This window comes from Hemicordylus capensis, chromosome 2, assembly GCF_027244095.1.
Source record: "Hemicordylus capensis ecotype Gifberg chromosome 2, rHemCap1.1.pri, whole genome shotgun sequence".
In the NCBI taxonomy this organism is placed as follows: domain Eukaryota; kingdom Metazoa; phylum Chordata; class Lepidosauria; order Squamata; family Cordylidae; genus Hemicordylus; species Hemicordylus capensis.
Genome location: NC_069658.1, coordinates 54,806,584 through 54,819,702, shown reverse-complemented (window position 1 = coordinate 54,819,702; position 13,119 = coordinate 54,806,584). Strand labels below are relative to the sequence as shown.

The following is a 13,119-nucleotide window of genomic DNA, read 5'->3' as shown; positions in this document are numbered from 1 at the left end:
TAGCTAGTAACATTGTTGTCATATTTTAGGAGAAGCATTTTGCTGCTCTTAAATTTTAGAAATGAAAGAACGAAATTCAGATGTAAACCTAGGACAGACTCATTCCAGACTTGCAAGAAAAGATACTTCCAGTACAGGAGAGTAAAGTGGCTAAGGGAAATTATTATCCCTACAGAGCAGCTTCCAGCAGGGGCGTAACTACCATTAGGCAAGGGGAGGCGGCTGCCTGGGGGCCCCCACGCCTCGAGGGGCCCCCCAGAGGCAAGTCACATGAGGCAAGTTACATGACTATATATTGTGAAGTGTGTGTGTGCATCAGCAAGGGGCCCATTTTAAAATTTTGTCTCCGGGCCCACTCCAGCCTTGTTACGCCCCTGGCTTCCAGCAATATGAAGTGCACTGTTTTTGGAGATGAGTTTGGGTGGGTTTTCCAGTACCAATATAACTGGAAAGACATGCTGTCAAGAGAAGCAATATGGCTCAAAATTAATAGGGCAAAATGCTTTAAAGAACAGACAAAAGTATTAGGCCTGTGTGCTGGAATGCCTGATTCCACCCAATATTTTCCAGCACCATGGGGGAAGTGCTAGAAGGAACTATAGTTCCCAGATGCAGATGTGCACCTTCCCAACATTGCCTTCATGCCTTCCCAGCCAGTCCCAAGGGCTCCGGTTCTGTAAAAAAGCCCCCCGACCCAAAAAAATCATTGTCATTGTTTATTTCAGGGTGGGCATCTACTGTAGAATTCTACTTTGGGGATTGGGACTACTTTTAGATCATCAGATGGTCTGTAGCAGATCAGCAAGGGATTCCAATTGCGAATTGTTTATCAAAAGCAACAACAAAAAGACTCCCTTAACCAAATGAGGCTTCTAGAATCACTGATCTGTAGTAATAAATACAGGATTGTGATGTTCATACAGTGCCTGATGCATGAGGTGCAGTATATAGCCATTAAGGGTATTCCCACGAACAGCCTAACCCAGGCTAGGACAGCCCACCCTAGGTTAGCCTGCATGTGTGAAGAACCAGGATCCGCACCCACATGGATCCCAGTGCTGCTCACCTGCTGGACCCAGCTTTTTACCCCAGCCTTTTACTGAGGTTAAGGGCGCAAGCATACTCTTAAACCCAGTGCCAGGGTCATGTGGCCGCTTGCAGCTGAAGCAGACACAGAGACAGGCGCCTAGAACACCCATCACATGGGAGTATTCCCCAATTCACTGCACTTGTTGTGCAGTGCATTGTGGGGCACATGGAAGCCCAGATGTATAGTCTCGGCCTCCAGAGATCCACACAGTGCAGCAGTGTGGATCATGTGGGAGCAGGGTCCACTTTTCCCACCAATGTTGAAGGATCATCTGAGGGGCAGGTAAGTTTAGCACAGCCTTCCCGTCCCCACTCACCCTTTCTGCCTCTCAGTAGTGTGAATACCCTTATAACTGGCTTACTTTTCTTAAGAAAAGTAAGCTTACGAGATCACCTGGAAATGTCTGCATGTGTCCCCATCAACTTCTCAATGCTGGACCAGTATGAACCAAATTGGATACAGTTGTAGGGACAAACAGGGACATCTCAATGGAGTAGTGTGTGATGATGTCATCCATCCCCATTCAAGATGGTGGATGCATAAACATTTGAAGCACAAGTGGGCTAACTTGTGAACCACCTAACTGATTTGAACCAAATTTGCTACAGCTGTACAAATTTACACATAGGGGCATCTCAATGGCATAGTTTGTCATCCACCCTGATTCAAGATGAATAATGTGTAAACATTTGAGGCACATCTGGTCTAACTTGTGGACCAAATTTGGTACAGTTGTACTGAGTGACAAACAGGGACACTTCAATGGCATTGATATTGATTATGTCATCTATCCCATTCAAGATGGCAGACACATCAACATTTGATGCATAATTGGAATAACTTATAAACTGTGATTTGAACCAAATTTTCTACAGCTGTAGGGATACCTCAATGGCATAGCTTTTAATGATGTCATCCACTCTGATTCAAAATGGTGGATTCATGAACATTTGAGGCACGTGGGCTAACTTGTGGACTGCCTTACTGATTTGAACCAAATTTGGTACAGTTGTTGTGAGTGACACATAAGGACAATTCAACAGCACAGTTTGTGAAAATTCCATCCACTCCAATTCAAGATGGCAGATGTGTGAATTTTTAAGGCTGAAGTGGGCTAACTTGTGAGGATGGTAATTATTGATTAAGATTATAGTGAAAGGGAAATATATAAGAACATAGGAGGCTGCCATATACTAAGTCAGACCATTGATCTATCTAGCTCAGTATCGTCTTTACAGACTGGCAGTGGCTTCTCCAAGGTTGCAGGCAGGAACCTCTCTCAGACCTATCTTGCAGAGGCCAGGGAGGGAACTTTAAACCTTCTGTTCTTCCCAGAGCAGCTCCATCCCCTAAGGGAGTATCTTGCAGTACTCACACTTCTAGTCTCCATTTCATATGCTACCAGGGCAGACCCTGCTTAGCTAAGGGGATAAGTCATGCTTGCTACCACAAGACCAGCTCTCCTCTTACCAGATTTGAAAGATTAGTTCTTACCAGAACTTGTTTTGCATCTGGCTCTGCCCCACTGTGTTTGGTTCATCCAAACTTCCCCTCTACATGCACCAGAAATAAAGTCGTATTTGTACACATGTATAGAGTGATTTGGATGAATCCCTCCCTATTGTATTAAGGAATGGCATCTTGGTGTTCCTTTGAACAGAGCCTTGAAACATAATCATTACTTCTTGGTGTTTGATGTAATAATTCTGTCATACTGAAATGGACACAGAGCCAAATTATCCGACTACTTTTGCAACTCCATTTGATAGATATCATTGGCTCAGTAAGCTAACGGGCATCAGTCCTGCTCCAAAGTATTCCAGCACAGTCTGAATCAAACACTAGAAAACATTCCAGACATAAAAAGTATTGCTGATGACATCTTAATTTTGGGAGAAGGAGATACTGAACTGGAAGCAATACAAGATCATGACAAAAAGACATGTCTCTTCTTGAAGCAATGCAAAAAAAGACATATTAATCTAAGACCCAGTAACATCAGGTTAAGGCTAAAGAAAGTGTCTTACACTGACCATCTGCTGACAGCAGAAGGTCTGAAAGTGGATGCTGGGAAAGCTGAAGCAATTCAAAAAACGTCAAGACTGGTGAATGTGAAAAGTGTCCCAAGATTCTTGGGAATGCCAAACTACCTGGCAAAGTTGTGCTAAGGGGTAGTGGATTACTGTGAGTTGCTCCAAAGGCTGACACATACAGCCAGAAAATCAGCAGCAGCCATTTGAGAAGATTAAGAACATAATAGCAAAGTGTCCTGTACTATGACAGTCTTGGTGAGTAGCTAGTGTGACACTTCTGAGACGAGGCTAGTAGATGTGCTGTTAAAGAAACAGCAACCAACTGCATTTGCCAGTGGAGCACCACCAGAAACCGAAAGAGAGCATGCACAGATTTAGAACTGTCAGCTGTATTGATTGGAATGAAACTTTTCTATAAGTTCACCTTTGGCCATACAGCGCATGTGCAGCTAGCTCATAAACCACTGGAATCCACTGGCTGGATGAATAAGATTGTGGGGAAAGAACCCATGTCCAAATCTCCTTCTCAGCTACGAAGCTGAGAATGCACACGGTCACTCTCTCTCACACACACACCTCTTCTGTCTGCAAGCGCACATAGTCTGCACTCTCAAGTTGGCCGGAGTATGTTGGGTAAATCTCCATTTTGCGAAGAAAATAAACTTACCCCAATATTGTGAAATGGAAAACAACACATTTACACAACCACTGAGGCTGGGGGTAGAGGGCAGGGGGCACGGCAGGATCACACCTACCTCCTCCCATAGGAACTCCTTTCCCTCCCAGCTGTGCCACTCGCCTGCCCACACGATCTCTGCTGCAGTGAGCGGCACAATGATCTGGAGACCCAGGAAATGAAGTCCAGCCTCCAGGAATCCCACAATGCACTGTGTGAGCAGCCCAGTGCATTATGGAAACTCTAGAGGCTGGGTCACTACTTCCACCAGCCTCTATCATTAAAATGGCTGCCCGCATAACTGAACAACGGGTTGTATCAGAAGACCACTAAATTCTAGGGATGTGCAAAAAATTTCGGGCACAGAACGATCTGTGCCCGAAATGAGAATTTCGGGTGATTCGGGGCTGAACCGAATCACCCCGATGTCCCCCAATATTTTTCGGGCACGAGCCAGATCACCCGAATTTTGGGCATGAAAAATTCGGGTGATTCGGTTCATGGTTGATTTTTGGCGATTTTTTGAAGTTTTACTGACTTTGGGGCAGTTCGGGGGAATAGCATGGGACCTGGGCAAAAAGAGTGGGGTGGGGTGGTAGTGCCTAATGGGTGCAGGCTACCACCCCAATTTCATGGGGATTGGGCAAAGGGCTGATTTTTGGAGAATTTCTGAAGTTTTCATGTCTTTGGGGCAGATTGGGGCAGAAAGTGGATCTGCCCCAAAAGAGTGGGGTGGGGTGGTAGTGCCTAATGGACGGAGGCTGCCATCCCAATTTCAAGGGGATTGGGCAGAGGGCTGATTTTTTGGGAATATTTGAAGTTTTGGTGTCTTTGGGGCATATTGGGGGCAGAAAGTGGATCTGCCCCAAAGGAGTGGGGTGGGCTGGTAGATAGTGCCTAATGGGTGGAGGCTACCACCCGTCCCCAATTTCAGAGTGATTGGGCAGAGGGGTGAATTTTGGTGAATTCTGATCAAGTAATTGATTACTTCTTCATATTCATAGTAAGTGTGAAAAAGTGAAAGTGGGGTCATGAGAGTTGTCTAATTGAAAAAAATCTCATTTGCTATGATAGAATGAGAATTCACACCTCAGAAAAAACTTCTGAGGTGTGAATTCTCATTCTATCATAGCAAATGAGATTTTTTTCAATTAGACAACTCTCATGACCCCACTTTCACTTTTTCACACTCTCAATTACTATGAATATGAGGAAGTAATCAATTTAGCACACTTCACCTTATGAAGACAAACCTCAGAATTCACCAAAATTCACCCCTCTGTCCAATCACTCTGAAGTTGGGGACGGGTGGTAGCCTCCACCCATAAGGCACTATCTACCAGCCCACCCCACTCCTTTGGGGCAGATCCACTTTCTGCCCCCAAACTGCCCCAAAGTCACTAAAACTTCAAAAATTCTCAAAAAATCAGCCCTTTGTCCAATCCCCCTGAAATTGGGGTAGTAGCCTCCACCCATTAGGCACTACCACCCCACCCCACTCTTTTGGGGCAGATCCACTTTCTGCCCCCAAACTGCCCCAAAGTCACTAAAACTTCAAAAATTCTCAAAAAATCAGCCCTTTGTCCAATCCCCCTGAAATTGGGGTGGTAGCCTCCACCCATTAGGCACTACCACCCCACCCCACTATTCTGCCCCAGTCCCCACTTTCTGCCCCAAAGACATGAAAACTTCAGAAATTCCCCCAAAATCAGCCCTTTGCCCAATCCCCCTGAAATTGGGGTGGTAGCCTTCACACATTAGGCACTACCACCCCACCCCACTCCTTTTGCCCAGATCCCATGCTATGCCCCCGAACTGCCCCAAAGTCACTAAAATTTCAAAATTTCCCCCAAAACCAGCCCTTTGCCCAATTCCCTTGAAATTGGGGTGGTAGACTCCACCCATTGGGCACTACCACCCCACCCCAAAATTTTGCCCCTGGGCCCCTTTTTTACCCCTGAATCGATTCGGATTCAGATTTGGATTAAATCCAAATCCGAACCGAATCAAGGGTGATTCGGGTGGCCCATATTCGGGCACAAAACAGAACAGGGGTGATTCGGTTTGGGTCCCGAACTGAATCACTGAATTCCCGAATTGCACACCCCTACTAAATTCCCCTTTAACTCAAAAATTCTATTATTCCCCCGTTTTCCCTCACAATAACCCCTGCAAAGTAGGATAGGCTGACAGTACCTCACTAGTATATGGACACCTGGTTAGATCATGGCTGAGAAAGTGATTTGGACTCCAATTCTTTTCTCACCAGTCCAGTGCTCTAACAACTGCACCACAAGTCTCACTCCTGCACATGGGCAGCTGTTGGTGAAAAGACTCCTGGAAATGCTTAGGAACTCTTTACATTCTCAGATTAATAAACACATTGGGATCTTACTTCTGTACAGGCACTCAGCACATGAGAATAGCTTAATTTAATGAATAGGGGACATAAAAAGCAAATGTCACAGGGGAAAACATGCAGTCAGCACTGATTGAAGGAGGGGATGCTATATAGGTGTTCATCAGTCTTGCTTTTGTTGTGCATGATTGGCTGCCACAGGCTAAGAACAACCCTTGAGAGGTAGAAGATAGAATAACTTTATTTGCTTGTAAGACCCTCATGAGATTTTTTAAAAAAACTTGATGGTTGCCTATAAATTCAATAGAATTTCCACCTCCCATATTCATTCATTCATTGAAACTATTCACACATGCAGCAAAAACTGGGCTAGGGAAGCCCAGTCTGGTTTTCGCTGCATGTGAGAACCACCGGGAGCCATGTGGCTCCCGATGGCGGAGAGCCCTCTAAAGTAACCCGCCCTTTGCCAGGGTTTTAGGCACGAGCACACCCCAAAACCAGGCTAAGCGATGATGTGTCTGCCACGGCTGCTTTATATGTGAAATAAAATACATATTTATTTATTACATTTATAAACTGCCCCATGCAAAGGCTCTGAGCGGTGTACAACAACATTAAAAAGACATAAAAACTCTCAATTCAAAACACAGTGCTAAAAACAATCTAAAAACAATTCCAAAACAATTAAAACCATTTAAAACCAATTAAAATACTTTAAAAACACTTTACCAACCTTGGAAGGTCAGGCCAAACAAATAGGTTTTTAGGGCTCTCTTAAAGGCTGACAGTGAGCCTAAACTGTCAGAGAGAGAGAGAGAGAGAGCCAGCATGGTGTAGTGCTGGACTAGGACTGGGGTTCCCAAGTTCACATCCCCATTCAGCCATGATACTAGCTGGGTGACTCTGGGCCAGTCACTGCTCTCTCAGCCTAGCCTACTTCACAGGGCTGTTGTGAAAAAGAAACATAAGTATGTAGTACACCACTCTGAGCTCCTTGGAGGAAGAGCAGGATATAAAAGAAATAATAAACTGCGGATATCTTCCGGGAGTGCATTCCATAGACCAGGAGCAGCTATAGAAAAGGCCTGGTTCCGAGTCACCACCAGATGTACTGGTGGTAACTGGAGACGGACCACTCCAGATGACCTCAACGAGCAATGGGGATCATACCGAAGAAGGTGCTCTTCAAGGTAGCCTGGACCCAAGCTATTCAGAGCTTCAAAAGTAATAACCAGCACTTTGTATTTTGCCTGGAAACATATTGTCAGCGAGAGCAACTGTTTTAAGACAGGCATAATATGGTCTCTCTGGGTTACCCCAGAGACCAATCTGGCTGCCACATTTTGAAATTTCCAAACTACGTACAAAGGCAGCCCCATGTAGAGCACATTGCAGTAGCTGAGCCTGGAGGTTACCAGCTGATGCACCACTGTTTTGAGATCATTCTTTTCAAGGAATGGACGCAGCTGTTGAATCAGCTAAAGCTGATAGAAAGCACTCCTGACCATAGCCTCCACCTAAGATACCAGGGTGAGGCCTGGATCCAAGAGCACTCCCAAGCTACATACGTGTTCCTTCTGGGGGAGTGTAACCCCATCCAGCACAGAAAGATCTAACTCATCCCTTAAATTCTTATCCCCTGCAATGAGCACCACCGTCTTGCTTGGATTCAGTTTCAATTTGTTATCCCTCATCCAGCCCATTACTGCATGTAGGCAGGCATTTAGGGAGTGAATGCCATTTCATGATGATGATGATGATGATGATTGATGATGATAAGGAGAAATAGATTTGGGTGTCATCAGCATACTGATAATACGCTGCACCAAATCTCCTGATGACTTCACCCAGAAGTTTCATGTAAATATTAAAAAGCATTGGTGACAGAATGGAGCTCTGAGGGGCTCCATATAATAGCTTCCATTTTAAAGAGGAACTGTCACCAAGCTCCAGCATCTGGAATCTGCCTGAGAGATAGGAGCAGAACCACTGCAAAGCAGTGCCTCCTATACCCAATTCCCCCAGGCGATCCAGAAGGATACCATGGTCAATGGTATCAAATGCCAATGAGAGATCCAAAAGAACCAACTGAGTTCTACACTCCCTCTGTAGATTCCCCTGTAAAGGCCAACAAAGGCCATAACCCGCTCTAATGCTAGTTTGAAATGGTCTAGATAATCTGTTTCCTCCAAAACTGCCTGGAGCTGGTTAGCCACCTCTTTCTCAATCACCTTGCCCAACCATGGGAGATTGGAGTCCGGCCTACTTGGGAAGGCTTCTTAGGAAGTGGTCTAATCATTGCCTCCATCAAACAAGGAGGCATTCTACCCTCCCTCAGCGATGAGTTAATGGTATTAACTAGACCATCCTCTCTAATAAAACACTTGGTGTCCGTCCGTGGACGGACACCAAGCGTGTGTCCGTGCCTCCCTGGCCTGTTCTGCGCATGCGCAGAGCGCATGCGCAGAACAGGGCAAGGGAGACACGACGCTGGCACCTGGTGGCCATCTTGGGCGGCCAGAAGCGGCCACCCAGAAAAAGCCGGGAATGCGGGGAAGGGGGAGACTGGCCGAGGCGCGGCCAAGGCAGCGGCGGAGCCGCGCCGCCGAAGCCAGGCAGGGAGAGGAGGCGGCGGGGGAAGCCGGCCGAGGTGGCGGCAGAGCCGCCGCCGCCTGGCGCCGCCGCCGCAGCCAGGCGGCTGCGAGTCCTTGGGGCCCTTGCCCGGCCGGGGAGACCGGCCAGGAATGTGAGGCGGGGGCGGGGCGGACCGGACCGGCAGCGGCGCCCCCAGAGTCCGCCCGGCCGCCGCCACCGCCCACTCTCCCGCCCTCCCAGCTGCCCAAATACTCCTTCCCCACTCCCCCCCGCAAATGATTAAGGGCCAAACTGGCCCAGAAGAATGCCTCCGCGGCCGCCGCCATGGCCGCCAACCACCCTCCCAGCTGGCTGAGACTTCCTTACCCGAAGCAGCCCGCGACAGTCGGGCGATCTAAAATCCATTTTTTGCGAAAAAGAGAGGAGCTCCCGAACAGAGCTCCTCTCTGTGCTAAGCCAATGCCCAAACTGCTGCTATGGATGCAAAGGACGCAATAGGCGTCCTTTGCGTCCATAGCAGCAGTTTGGGCATTGGCTTAGCACAGAGAGGAGCTCTGTTCGGGAGCTCCTCTCTTCTTCGCAAAAAATGGATTTTAGATCGCCCGACTGTCGCGGGCTGCTTCGGGTAAGGAAGTCTCGGCCAGCTGGGAGGGGGCGGGGGGGCGGGGGGGAAGGCCAGAGGAAGTGGGGCGGGGGGGAACTCTCCCCTACTAGCGCCCGTTATCACAACGGGCCTGAAAACACTAGTCTCCAATAATCTCCCTGATAGATAGAAGCAGCCAGGTCGGGCAAGGATCCAGAGAACAAGTGGTAGGCCGCACCACCCCAAGCAGCTTGTCCACATCATCAGGGATGACAGACAGATCTAATGACACATCCTGGGTCTTCTTCCATCACCAAAAAAAGTACAAGGTGCCTGGGTAACACATGAAGTTTGCAATCTTGGCCTTCACAAGTACTTTCCTCAGCTAAGGCCTTGTGGAGGCATCTGACCTTTAACTGTGGAGATGCCCTGTCTCTTGAAGGGCTATCAGATTGTGCATGTCCCCTGTATGTATTCTGGAAATGCTTCAAAAGCCAGTTCTTAATTCTTTCCAACTACCTGCATTACAAACCTGCAAAAGTGTGTGAGAAGGGAGTAAATAGGTTCATTCACATGATCAAGAATGGGGTAGGAGAAGCCTCGTACTCTAGTTTGGGAGTTGTGCATGCTCCCAATTTTTGATCATCTGTTACTTTAAAAAAAAGGTAAGGGTCACAATCTAGGTTGGCAGGTTTTTAGTCATACCTCATCAGCAGCCAGGCACAGCTGCTGGGTAGGAAGGAGCCCAACAACACAGCTGCTGCTTAGCACATGATCACCTCCAAAAGACGATCAAGAATCGGGAGTGCAAAGAACTCCCAAACTAGGGTAGGATGATTCCCCTACCCTATTCTTGAACATGTAAACTACCCTAATACAGGTATATTACAGATATGGACCTAAATATTACCTAGTTCTTCAGTTTCCTTGATGCTTTTACTTGTTGCTGTGTGTACAGCAGACAAAGGAGATCAGTGACCAACATCATGACTAACTCTGCACTTGCACAATGAACAAAAAATTGCACTAGAGCAAGAAGATTGTGTAGCTGCACTAAATTACAAGGATTTTCAGAGCTGCACTCATGCACTATTGCACAAAAGTTCCCTGCAAAAATATGAGTTGTGCCTCCAGTTGCACACCTTTCTCTGCAAGCACAAACCTGTTTGCTGTAGCACAACACTAGTCTGGAATGTAAGCTCCAAACTTGGCATAAGTAGGTAGTGCAACAGCCTTACGCAAGCACAACACCCTTGCACAAGGGCAGCATCAGGCAGGATGTCAGCCACTGGGGGAAAAAGACAAAACAATGACCCTTTTTGGCCAGTCTGGATTTAGCTTTACCTAAATCAGGGCAAATTTCAAATATCGGTTACATCTTGTAGTCAGCACAAGTATACACTTGTGAAATAGTTCTAGTACTATGCAGGGTTTAATGAATACAGCCTTCAGGAAGAAAATGGGATTGTTCATAAGGTTGAGCAGGGTGGGGATCCGTATTCAATTACCACTGAATCCTTGTAGAATTAAAGTTGGACCAGTAATCCATGGCTGCCAACTGCTTTAAATAGCTGTCAGTAAAATGGATAGCCTCTTAAAATTGTTCCTATAGTCATAATCATATAATTTTATAGTACCACAGTAATGAAGCAGCTTGAATAGTGTTCTGCTACTGCCTGAAGGAAGGATTTTGTGTCTTCCAGAGCTTTTGTGCATTGCATGTTTATTCTGGCCCTCTCCTTTACAGAGAAGAAGCTTTTAGCTGTGGATAAAGAAAGACCAATAATGGCCTGTGGTTTATATTGCTTATGGAAAATATTAAATAAACAAACTAGTACAACCATCGTTCCCAGCTATCTTAAAAAAAATAAAAATCATTAGGTCGATGCAATCTTTCCCCCCCTAGGCAAAGTACTCTAAATAAAACAATGGTAAAAGAATGAGGATGGCTGTGAGCTAAATTGCACATTGGGAAGTTTATGCATGAATCAGTATTAGTTACTTCTGTATTGGAGGTCATCTATAATCCCACTGTCAGGGTTTGTGTTCAGCACCATTATCATGCTATACTAAGCACAGCCAGTACAATCTCATTCCAGAAAATGAGGTGCTGGGAGAAAGAGAGGACCACAGATGTCTAAAACAGATTTGCTTCATGCATGCTTCCCATCTCCAATCTGTTTGTGTTGAACTGCTGATGACTTCTTCTGGAGCTCTGCTAACAGGATAAATGAAAGCTATGCATTCAGACTGCACCACCACCAATAACAACGTTCCCTCTCAATCACTTAAAAAAACCACAACCAAAAATACAACCATATTGTTTTGTCACCTGTTAGAGCAACTTTCCAGCCATTGTCAGTCTGTAATTGCTTTATCTACATCATCATCTTCTATTAGTTATATAGCATCCATACTATATGACACATTACTACTATACTACATATTAGATATCAGAACCAGTATTGTTTTTGGATGGCAGGGTAAGCCTTGCCACCCTCTGCATTTCAGAACAAACAAGAATGTGTTCAAGACCATCTTTATTTCTTATATAGGTGCCCCTGCATGACCCAGAGGTCATGTAATAACCACCAATGGTGTTTACAAATGGATGGAGCAGTCAGAACAGCCTCATACTAGAATATTATCCATCTATCCCTTTCTTCTTTTGTTGCCACTAGAAGCTTAAATAAACAGTACTGAAAGATCGGACTCATTTTGAACTTTGTCCATTTTTTCCTTCACAAAAATATGGGCAAAAATTGCCCATAACTTTTATGGGGAGGAGAGCTGGTCTTGAGGTAGCAAGCATGAATTGTTCCCTTTGCTAAGCAAGGTTTGCATTTGGGTGAGCGGCTACATGTAGCGCTGTCTGCTGCATGATATTCCCCTTGGGGATGAGGCTGTAGCTCAGTGGTAGAGCTTCGGCTTGCATGCAGAAAGTCCCAGGTTAACTCCCTGGCACCTCCAGGTAGGGCTGCGAGAAACACCTGTCTGAAATCTTGGAGAGCCACTGCATGTCCGTTTAGACAATACTGAGCAAGATGTCTGACTCAGTATAAAGCAGTTCCCTATGTCTCTATGTTCTATGAACTCAGAGACCATTTCCCTGATACTTAGAAGACTCTCACTGCACTGCATTTATCTGTTTGATGCAGATGGGGATGTGGATCCCGGAGCACTTTGTAGTCAATGAGCATCCAAGGCCACAAAATGTCTTCAACAAGAGTCAGTTTGGAGCCCTAGTCTATATGTAGTTCTTGATCCAAGGGTCAATTATGCCATAGAATCACTCCCAAGTGATGCCTGCAAAAAAACAATTATACTGTATGCAATGTGCTCTCAGACTTCTACCCATGTCAAAGAGAAAAGTTAGGAACATAGGAAAGAACACAGCAGGAGCATGGTCACTAACTCAGCTTACCTCTCTTTTGTTATTTTTTGAGACGATGTACAATTGTTCTTCCTGTATTGCTAAATCTTTTCCAACACTCTTCCTCAAACTGGTGGTGACTTAGAAGTCACGGCTACTAATCTAAGTTTCAGGTGCTCTGGATCTCATAATTGTTTCTGTTTGTTTTTATCCACAGAATGTTCTGGGCCATTGGGAATTGAAGGAGGAATAATCTCAAACCAACAAATTACTGCTTCATCTACCCATAGAGCTCTTTTTGGGCTCCAGAAATGGTATCCCTACTATGCACGACTTAACAAGAAGGGTCTTGTAAATGCTTGGACAGCAGCAGAAAATGACAGATGGCCATGGATTCAGGTAACAGATGG

At 45.8% G+C, this 13,119-nt stretch overlaps 1 protein-coding gene across 4 annotated transcripts in view; it reads left to right on the top strand.

The window, feature by feature from the left end:
- Nucleotides 1–13,119, top strand: part of EDIL3 (EGF like repeats and discoidin domains 3) — a 412,931-nt gene that overhangs the window by 287,031 nt on the left and 112,781 nt on the right. For all 4 annotated transcript variants that reach the window (XM_053295163.1, XM_053295162.1, XM_053295161.1 and 1 more), the window contains one exon: nt 12,927–13,108. In XM_053295163.1, coding sequence (XP_053151138.1) covers nt 12,927–13,108 — 182 coding nt within the window. The remainder of the gene's footprint in view (nt 1–12,926; nt 13,109–13,119) is intronic.